General features: G+C 37.4%; 1 protein-coding gene across 1 annotated transcript; it reads left to right on the top strand.

The window, feature by feature from the left end:
• The first annotated feature begins 2,478 nt into the window (after positions 1-2,478).
• LOC113337467 (beta-catenin-like protein 1) lies at positions 2,479-5,880 on the top strand. Its single transcript, XM_026583149.1, has 9 exons — positions 2,479-2,662; positions 3,127-3,199; positions 4,220-4,313; positions 4,469-4,517; positions 4,629-4,685; positions 4,951-4,988; positions 5,085-5,157; positions 5,323-5,403; positions 5,494-5,880. The coding sequence occupies exons 1-9, from the start codon at positions 2,498-2,500 to the stop codon at positions 5,641-5,643; spliced, it is 780 nt and encodes a 259-aa protein (XP_026438934.1). The 5' UTR covers positions 2,479-2,497; the 3' UTR covers positions 5,644-5,880.
• Positions 5,881-11,003: the final 5,123 nt, after the last annotated feature.

The raw sequence follows: 11,003 nt of genomic DNA, 5'->3' as shown, positions 1-11,003 counted from the left end.
AGTTTTTCATCCAAAGTAGGATATGTTAGATCACTACCCAACTGCGACACAACTACTGGTCGTTTACTAGGGTTACCAGTGGGAATTCCCGTTAACATGTACCAATCTAAAGGAAGGATGCCAATCTCAAACTCCCGAAAATGAAAGATCCTGGTACTCTTCCACCATCTCTCAACTATGGCTTCAACTAAGGCTCTATACCCATTGGCGAAATCAAACTCAATAACAGAGGAAAAGCCACAATTATCGCAAAATTGTTGTGCTACCGGATTATCTTGCACTACAATTTGATAATACTTTTCAACATCTTTCAAACTACCTCTAAAGCTTACACTGCGAGACTCTTTCATAACATCTTGACATACATGTCTATCACAATTTTTTGACGAAACTATATCCAACCGCTCTAGCAATTCATCTATACTTGTACTATAATCAATAACAAAGATGAAAAAAACTATCATTATCATTCATTTTCATCCATACAAACTAAATCATCATTATCATTCATTTTAATCATACTAATTTATCATTCATCTTAGTCATACAACTAATCAAATAATTATATAAATTTACCTACAAACTAATCATACAAATTAATTTATTTTCATCAAAAAAAAAATCATAATTTTTTGTTCATCACACATAATAAAATTAAATCCCCAAAAAAAGAAAAACATCACAAATAATCAATTTAAATCATACACATATCATCTACATCATCTAAATTCCAAATATCAATCATCAATTTGAATGAAATCGCATCAAAAATCAAAAATCATAAAACTTTAACCTAAAACTTAAATTTCTTACCTCGGATGATTTCGTGGATGGAATCGCATCAAACCACCTTAAATCGATCACAAATCCAATGAAGAACAAACCCACTGAAGGAATTTGGAAAAAAAGATCTACAACTAAAGATCTTGAAGATGCATTTTTGGGAGTTTCTATGGAAATTTTGTGAAGAAAGGAAAATGGGGGAGAAGGTCGAGCTTCTGTTGGATGTATCCATTCTTTTGAACGCCGAACAGAGCGGCGTTGTCAACGTAGCTGACCAGGTCAAACACTGGTTGGTTCGGCGTTCAACGCTGAACTTTGCAGCGTTGCGCTGCTAGATTCGCCGTCCCATAGGATTTAGGAGGTTGCCCATGTTGACGTGGATGGCCAATCTAGTAGCTAGATATCTAGCCCATAGGACTTACCTTAGGATTAGTTGTTTTTTTAAGTGACGGATAATTTAGGAATTAGGTCTGTTTTTGAGAGAGAAAGGAAGAAGCAAGATGGTAGTTGAGGGAAGGAATAATACGGTAAGTTTTGTCCACCCATTTTATAAAAAGTTAAACCAACATTGATATGCATGGGTTGGATGGAATTTAGGGAAAATGGGGACAGCCTTTTATTTTTGTAAAGAAGGGAATAACTTATGGATCGTTGGATTCATGAGGCAAACGAAATATCCCAACCAATCGCCATGCCTGTATAATCGTATTATCGATTCCTAAGAAACCCTAGAAACAGTTCCGCCTCCTCCTTCTTCTCCGTTGTATCCAAATCTGTAATTCTAAGGTTAGGGTCGCAGATTGTGCAGTAGAGATGGATGAAAAAACGTTCGGCCGTCGCGATCCAGCATCTTTCCCTATACCTGGGGTTGAAATCACCCATTCAGTTTATCGACCTAGAGAGAAGAAGCCCTTCAGAGTTCCTGCTGAAGCTAAAACACCAGATGAACTTGAGGCATCCTTCATACAACTATATAAAGATTACAGTGAAGCAGCTCGTAGTAAGGAGAAGGATTGTGTACTCGCTGATTGTGAAAAGAAACTTATAAAAGTAATCAGAGATTTCAGAAATCTCAAAATATTTTATAGTGAATGTCGTCATTTATTTTCTCAGGTTATAGATCTTAAGGAGGCTGTTCCATTGATGATTAATTTATTGAAAGATGATGTTTGTGGAGAGCGTTTAGCCAGTAGTATTCTGTTGACATTCGAAGAGCTAACTCATGTGGCATTTGGAGTTCCTAGTCAGAAGGAACAAGTTGCCAAATTGGTTGAATCTCTAGTTGAAATGGGAGCCTCAGAAGTGTTTGTTTCTACTCTTGGTAAGTTTTCTGAATACGATGATTTACGAGCAGTACAAACTATTGCGCAGATGATTTTTCAAGAAGGAGCAGCTCTAGCAACAACCGCGGGCAGTAACAGCAAACTGATGAATTGGGTGTTAGAAGCAATCACAGGTACCAAATGGGATGCAAAAGTGTGTGCTGTGGGGTTTTACATACTCTTTTCTTTGATAGTAATGAAAATAGACTTCTATTGGGAACGGACACTGTACCTGTTGTTGTAGATGCTCTTTCAGCTCTTACAAGTCCCGGAGAAGAAAAAACAGAAGAAGAAGAAGAAGAAGACCTCCCTTGTACTTTGTTTGATTGTGTATTTTTTCTGTTAGAGCATTTGGATAATAAAATACATTTTGTCAACTCCGGAGGAGTGCAATGATTAAAATTTTACAGGATGGGCAAGAATTGGGTGATTATATTTATGGGTCTGCCATTGCGGCACTTGATATAGTGAAAGATTGTTGTCCCGCTGCTTCTGACAAGTTTGAGAATGAGGATTTGGGATTGGACATTGCAATATTCCCTGCTTCCATGGATATGGTAAGTCTCTTAAATTTTATTACAATAATCCGCATCATGTCTGAAGAATTCTTCTAAGTATAAATAATTAGGTTGTGAATAATTCTGCCTATTATGTTATTATAATTAGAAGGTTCTGAACATTGTAATTGCATGCTGAAACATGGACATTGCAAGGTTAGTAACACTGAGCCAAAAGTATATGGCAAGTGGAATTATTATCCGTCACCTTCCTTTAGTTAGAGAAAATGATATGTGGAATTATCATCCAACACAAATGTAGTTTGTTATGAAGGGGTTTAAACTAGCATTCTAGGATTTCGGTATGCATATGTTTTGGTGGCTTATGTTGCTGGAAGTTTTATTAGTACTAACTGGAAACACATGATCTTGTATAAGATTGTTTTGGCTGAAACTTCTGATGTATATGTTTCTAATTTTTATAAGAAATATATCTAGTATATTTACTTTGGTTACTTTCCCAGATTCATGGGAGTACTATGCATGTTAAAGCAGAAATTGAAGAACGTCTTATATCGCTAATCGAATCATTAACTGGTAAGGCAAGCAAATTTTTGTAGCTTAACTGACTGATTGATGTTTTTTTTTTGTCTGTTGGTTAGTCTTTGAGTGCCTAGATTCCGAGATATAGTTGCATATCTTAAAGATTCTTGTTTTAGTCCATGGTCTCTTCCTTTGGATACCTTGTTGCCCATTTAAATGTATGATTTACCAGTCCATTAGACAAAAAGGATAAATCAGGGGTCAGACACATTGACTGCTCAGAAAAAAGATGTTATGTTTGGGTGTTTAGGCCTGGATTATGAGAAGCATCCCTTTGGATCCTACATCCCTACCATAAACCTAGATGTCCCTTTCTCTAAGTTTCTAAACAATCTGTCAGGCCTTAGTAATATGAACATGAAAAGCAGGTATATAACAGATTAAGAAAGTTTTTGGGAACAATGAGCCCGCACTCTCTTCTCTTTAGCGAACACCTCCACGACCTAATGGCCCATCACACTATTCTCTTTAGCCAACTCCCCTCTCACGACTTGATAGGCTCGTCAAACCTTTTATTTTATTTTTTAACTATTAAGAGTTGCTTCAAATTTTGCGAATAAGTTGGATGTACTCCCTTGTCAAGGTGTAACTTCTGGAGAAATATATCTTTGACCAAAGCTTCTTCACATCTAAACAGAAAGAAATTGGAGTCCTTAAGAAGAAAAACAAGATGATTCTCTGTGTACATGGCCTGATTGAGTATGCAACTGCATTTTATCTACTCAATTCAGTCTGCAATCTGTATGATTTTTCCATGATGGGGAGTGTCTGCTCATTTTTTCTGGAAGTCGTGTGATATTCTTGGCGGGGTATTTATAAAAAGTTTAATTAAGCTTGTTGATTCGGCAGTCAGTTATTTTCTAGTGATGAGCTATCATCTGGTCTTGTATTTTTTACGTATTTTTTGTCTATATGAAGAACCATTGATTTGTATACCTTCCTGCTTTCATCCTCACCGAGAGCTGCTTCGGTATAAGATTTGAAATTCACTGATGGCTATCTTATCTTGTTCAGGTGGCATTAGCAAGACGAAAAAATATACATTGTTAAAAAAGTTTGAGGAGAATGATTGTGAAAGAATCACCTGGCTTATGGAGCTCTTCACACGGTAATACACCCTGTTTGGTTGTCTAAGTCGCACTTTTCCTTTATCAAAGCTAGAAGTTGTATTTTGAATTTATTCTTCTTATGTTATTAAAAACACCGGTTCCAGAGATGTCGGACATTCCTTAGCGGGCTTCTGATCGACTTGATATCTTGCAGATATTCCAAAAAAGTTGGCGCAGTGGCGAATCATCTCAAAAGCGAACAGGTTGCTCACATTTTCATGTCGCTTTTTTCTCATGATATCAGCTTGAAGTTTTATCTGTTTGGATGTCAAATATCTTACGCTTGTTTATCTCTTCTGCATATAATATTACAGCTGATCTCATCTGAGCTCTACAAGGAAAAATTGCAAAATGGATTCTCCAAGCTTCAGGTCCGCATTGATGTTGTCATAGTTATGAATATTGCAAACAAATTGGATAAAGTAATCCTTTTACGTCTTATGCTGTTTGACGAGTAGAAAATAAAAAGATCTAAGAAGAGTTGGAGCTTTGAAGTATTTTGGCAAAATATTGTTAATGAGAGACAGAAATGAAAAACTATCCGCCTTTGCTTTTTATAGTGAATGATCTTTTTATCTTTTACATCTTATATCTCTTTTCTTTCGAATCTAATGTTTTCCTATTATGGATCTGCAGTCGATTGCTGTTATTCTTGTTCATCTTTGGTTGCCCGAGTGAGTGTTCCCATCTACTTCTCTTGTTTTGATCTTTATCTGTATAAAGCCACTGCATGTGATATTTAACACAAGGTTATTATACTGGATTTGTAGGATAAAGGCTAAGATTGAAAGTGAATTGTCTCGTCACCAGATAGAGAAGAAACATGTGCTGGATGTTCTCTCAGTATGTGCTCAAAAAAGTCCTGCTCATTTGTGTCAAGTATTTGCATCATGTGATTGCTAATTTATATGGCATTAACCTGTTTGGAATTGATTAGCAGTGATGACGGTTAGGAGTTTAGTAGGAAACTTCCTGATGGGAACTTTGTTTATCTTTCATTCATGACAGGCATATCGTGACAACATTGGCAACCCGGGTGGATCAGAAAATACGAAGACGGTGATCGAGGCATACATCGCTCGCCTTGAGGTTATAATTGTTTATTAGAGGCTAAAACCTTCGATAGGAGTTAAGTACGGAATGTACTTAACTGAACTTTTTATCTTGAATGTATGACAGGAAAATTGTAGCCAGAGTATGGAGCTGGGTGCACAGGAAAATTCTGGCCAGAGGATGGAGCTGGATGTACCGGAAAAGCCTGACCAGGGGGAACTGGAGGATGTACATAGCAAGCGGCGATGGACTGGCGTCGATATACTCGATAGTTGAAGTTTATTTGAGGTTAAAACCTTTGTTTGGTGTTATGTCGCTGTTTTTTCTTTTATGGATGACCCTGAAGAAAGTGACCAACGCAGCGACATTTTTGGTTTTTAATCTGTTTAATTGGAGTATGTTTTCTCTTAGAGCTGGTTCTCTATAGATTGTATTTACATCAGAGTTTAGAATATAAAACTCTTTTAGACTCATATGTATGTTTACATGCACAGATTGCTGAGCCAGCAACTTCTTTGAATCATCTTTAAAGCGGAAATGTCATAAACACCCCAACTATCTATGGGTCCTTCACAAATACCCTTATCCATACCCCCATTTCACCAAATCTCTCTCACATCGGAGAGATCTTTTTGCAAAAAGATAATGAAAAAAAAATATATATCTGTATGTTTGTATATTTAAAATTCCTGTATCATAAAACCCCCATTACATTCAACTCTGATCTTTGTAATAGTCTTACAACATTGCCCCGACATCATTTACATGCAAACATAAGAAAATGACTTTAAAGCTACTCCAAGTGAAACTGGATTACCTTGGCACTAGTGCTCATCTGGTTGTTCCAGTTCCAGCATTTGTGCTTGGTGAAGCTCCCCCACCACCACTAATAGTTTACCTGAACTAGTACTTGGTGCAGCTCTGCCACGACCTCCCCTAAACCCACCTGTCATGACCTCCTCTTGATGCAGCGGTAATAGTAACAGCTGATCAAGTTGAACCTCTGCCACGATCACCTCCAAGTCCGGTTTTAGCCAACTGTCAAAACAAAGTACACTGTAAGTTGATGCCTTACAGTTTCAAAGCAACTTTCCGCATCATCTTAATTGTTGATGTGTGAATGGTCATATTCAATTCATCCATTCACATACCTACAAAACAAACAGAAGTAAGGACAATTACACATCTTAGCAAGTCATGTCCACAGGAACACACATCAGATGTTGCACCATTGCATCGTGAAGACATCAACTAGATTGTAGATTCACACTCACCAGAGCAATCTTGTACTGAAACAACAGTGTGATATTGCCTGCCTCCAAAGGAGAGAAATACCATCAATTGACACACTCTGGCCATTTCTCTCCATGCTAACCTGCAAAAGCAGTTACACCATCACATAGTTTTATACTTGCTGTTACACCATCACAGGACCACTCATCAGATGTTGCACCATTGAGATTCAGTCTTATTGATTGAAAAAAATGAAAAGGACTGACCAGGAGTCTTGTAAAAAAAGTGATTTTAAGCATAAAAAGGAACTTCCAAACCGCCTAGATATGATTGAGAGAATCAGACAGATCTTTTAATATATTACTGCTATTATGGGTTCCTGAGATAGAAATATTACTAATCTGAGCCTTGATTCTAGAGATTTGAGTACTAATGTCAACAAAGTGATTGTTGCATCCTGCAAATCCTAATGAGTTTGAAAGCTGAGGATCCATTTCTCTTGTCCGACCAACTATTCTTAATAACATCGGAACAAGACGGGTCCCTAAACCAGGATCTATTTAGCCTAAATGGTTTCTTTGTTGAGTTGTTATCTCTAGATGTCACTAACATAATCGGACAATGGTCGCTCCCTAAGTGAAACAAATGATAAAAGTGTAGCATTAGGGAAGTGAGAGAAGAAATTCAGAGTAGCCACAGCTCTGTCAAGCCTAACAAAGATGAGCTCATTAACTGACCTTTTATTCGACAAAGTGAAAGGATTCTCAATATAATGCATGCTATAAAGACCAGAATTATTAAGAAGGGAATTTTCATCATCAGACAAGATAAAATTTAAGTCTCCTACACAAATCCAATTGTCTTTATAATTCTGGCTAATGTCCGTTAAATGGGACCATTGGGTAGCTCTATCAATAGGATTTAAAGCGCCTTACAAACAAGTCAGCAAATAAGGGCTAACTCTTGCATCAAGCTTAATCAAACAATTTATCATATTCAATTGATAATTCCATAACCTTCCACAACAAACATAACCCACCAGATAAACCTATTAGCTCTACATACACAGCATTAGGATACCCATATCTAGCAATGTAGAACCTCATTTTATTATACTTTGTTTTTAGTTTCCGAAAAGAGAATCAAGTCAGGACCATTTGATCTAACAAGATCTTTCAGGCAATTCCTAGTTGAGCCTGTTCTGGAGCTGCTGAAAATAAGACTGTCCTGGAGAGTCTGTTCTTCGTGTTCTTGAAGCTTTTTAATGGCAGCAGCAGCAGGTGAACATTGCTGCTACTCCTTCTTCTTCGCTCCTCCTGGCTCTGTATCGACCCCAAACTCTTGATAAAACCTTTTCTAACTTCTCTCCACCTCTTATATACTTCACAGCTCAAAGAAATCCCGATAGAATCTCTTTTTTTTCTTCTCTGCCGTTGAAACAATAATCACCTCTGTCAGTGTTTGTACGCGTCTGTTAGCTATAAAATAGCCACCAAACTCTTCCTATGACTTGAACAGGACCAAATACATGATTATCCAGCGTAAAACTCTCCCAAAATCTCCACAAAATCTTTGAAAGTGCACAACAGGACACGTCTCTCTGTTTTAACTTTGATTGCTTCTCCCGGATATTCTAGCCCAATTAAGCCCATGAAATCATCCATACTAGAATTGTATATCCATATCAAGTCCAGCCCATGAGAATCAGTGATTTAATCTCATTAAAACTCGTCCGAAAATCCAACCCTAAATCTGTCTGGTGAAAGAAAATTTTCCCGCCAAAATTTGTTTTCAAACGGTGAAGGTGACCTCCCCCTTATCCAGTTCTGGTGTCCCTTTAGCACATGTCCGAATTGGGTTACCCCTTATCCATAGTGAGAGTCCGAATAACACTTCCCCTTGGGTGCAAATAGTAATTTTTCTGGGATATTTTCAGCACTTTTTCAGGGTTCCTCCGGGGTATTTCTGGGGTGCTTCCAACATACTTCTGGGGTGCTTCTGGTACGTTATCTACGGAGGTTCAAATGCCACATTTTGAGCCAATTTCGCCGCAAAAGCTTATTTCTCCAAAAACACCTACAAAGACATAAAATAACCAAATAAGTACAAAATCGAGCACTAACAATATAAACAATTGGGATAAATTAGACACATAAATGCGTCTATCATTTGGTTGTCTTAGATCTATGTTATCCATAATTGAGAAGAAAATTCTCAATTAGGTACACTTGAAGTGTTTCTCGTTTAAAATTATTGTTAGCTGGACAATTAGCGTAGTAGGTATTTTCTTCCATGATGACATAATCAGACTTGACTTTTCATGTAGCTTTGTATTGTTAGTTTATTATTGTTTATTCACTTTGAGAACCTTTCCTCCATTAATCTCTGTTATAGCACACGTACATGGCTCTGTATGTTTTGGTTGCATTTTCCATACTTTAATCGTGCAAATAGTAATGTGGGTACCCGCTTTGCAGCTTAAGAAAAACGAGTTTTTGCTGCCTGTAATGCCTCCACAGCTTTCCAACGAACGGGCTTTTGCTTATGTTTAGCCTCATTTGTTTGAATTTTGTATGTATGCTTAAGAAACTTTCCGTTCTAATTTCTTTTTTGCACATTCTTATAGTTTGAATGCTCGAGTATTTTAGTTTAATCATATTCCTCAAATCTCTTGCTTCAGGGGGCATTGATGCTGTTTATAGTGTGCCAGCAACTAAGCTAATGATATCTCTTAAACACATTTTTCTTGAAGCTTTTTTCTATAGGTTTGTGTTATTCAACCAATTAGTTTCTTGTTAATGTTCAATGCCTTGCTGCTTTTGTACATATAAGGTTTATCTGAACAGTATTAGTCTAGACGTGTTTCAGTCATCTTGAATCTGATGTGCATGGTTTCTGTGAACCCCACTGCTTAAATATTGTTCGGGAAGAACTTCACCCAAATTCCAAATTGTTGTGGCTGGCATCACAAGGAACGAGACTTGGACCCAAAGCTAAAAATGTAATGCCCAGTCCTTGAAGGTCTTGAAAAATAACCATACCTTCATGATTTTTCTTTAGGGCTGAAGCCCTGTGTAACTTTTGTTGCCCACCTTCACCGGTGCTCTGGTAGCTCTATTTAGGTTGCCTTGAAAGTGCGGTGTTGCTTCTCTGCAATGGAGACTGCCTGCTTCCTGATTCCGCACACATTTTTCTACATTGTTAGAAGGGAGCACTTGTTTAGATACCCCTAATTTTTCCTTGTCACATTCTTCCAGAATGTTGGACTGACTAGGATCGACTCGTGGACTTATCCCACACACCATCATTCTTATAACTTGTTTTTCCTTGTGTAAGTGTATGATTTGTTTCAGTGAATTTTCTTTCTTCTAGAGAATGGGTGTTCATTTTCCTTACTTGATTTTTTGGTTTTATCAGGTGTTGGCACTGTAAGAAGCTTGCACTAGAGAAATGGGATGGAACTTTAAGGAGGCTAAAATGTTCTTATTGGAAAGGTTAGATGATTCTAATTCTAACTTTTCTTTTTGCTGATCTATGTTGAGTTTCAGTGGGAATTGCTTGAACATTCGATTCTACTTATAAATACCCAAAAATTAAAAAAAGGCTCGTCTGATCTTAAAACCCCAAGTAATGAAGATATCTGAAGTAGCTTTGTGTGTTGCAAAATGCAACACTAAAAACAACAGCAACTTGGTGTTTATATGATTAAGTTATTAGTGCTTTGAATAGATAGTCATAGGTTCTTCATTGTTGTGCAGAGTTGACACTTCAAAGTTTGGGTTTCCCAGTTTGTGGGCTTCGAAATTCCTATAGGGTACAAACTTTGATTTGATAATCGCCATGTTAGTTACTATTGTTTATGCCTCTGAAATGCAGCTAGTAAGCTTGAAAACTTTTTTTAATAATTCACAAAAGAACTCTGAACTGTTGTATCCAAGGGAGTTGAAAATATTCTGTGTTGCAGAGCAACTTAAAAAACCTAAAAAGAATTTGACTTGGCTGTTGTGTGGCAGTGCGTAGTTGATTTAATATTGTTCATTCATTTCAACCAGCCCTCTATTGGTCTCTGCACAGTACATGGTTCTGTATGTTTTCGACAGTGGTACATATCCATGTCCTCCACTCTTGCCCCCCAATATGGTCTCTGCACACATCTTAACCCCAGGTCTGGAAAATAGTGAACCCCTTTCTGAATGCCATGGATAACTATTCCTGCGACACGCATTGGGGAATAGCAGTGGGGAGCGAGAAGCATTTTGGGTTTTGATTGCTTGTTACCATACTTCAATTGTGACAAAAGTAATGTGGTGACCCACTTTGCAGCTTAAGCAGAACCTGTTTTTGCTGCCTGTAATGTCCCCACAGGTTTCTAATAGAATAAATATTATCTTGTTACCGTATTT

The sequence above is a fragment of the Papaver somniferum genome, unplaced genomic scaffold (genome assembly GCF_003573695.1).
Source record: "Papaver somniferum cultivar HN1 unplaced genomic scaffold, ASM357369v1 unplaced-scaffold_16, whole genome shotgun sequence".
NCBI lineage: Eukaryota > Viridiplantae > Streptophyta > Magnoliopsida > Ranunculales > Papaveraceae > Papaver > Papaver somniferum.
This window is presented reverse-complemented; position numbering and strand designations above follow the sequence as displayed.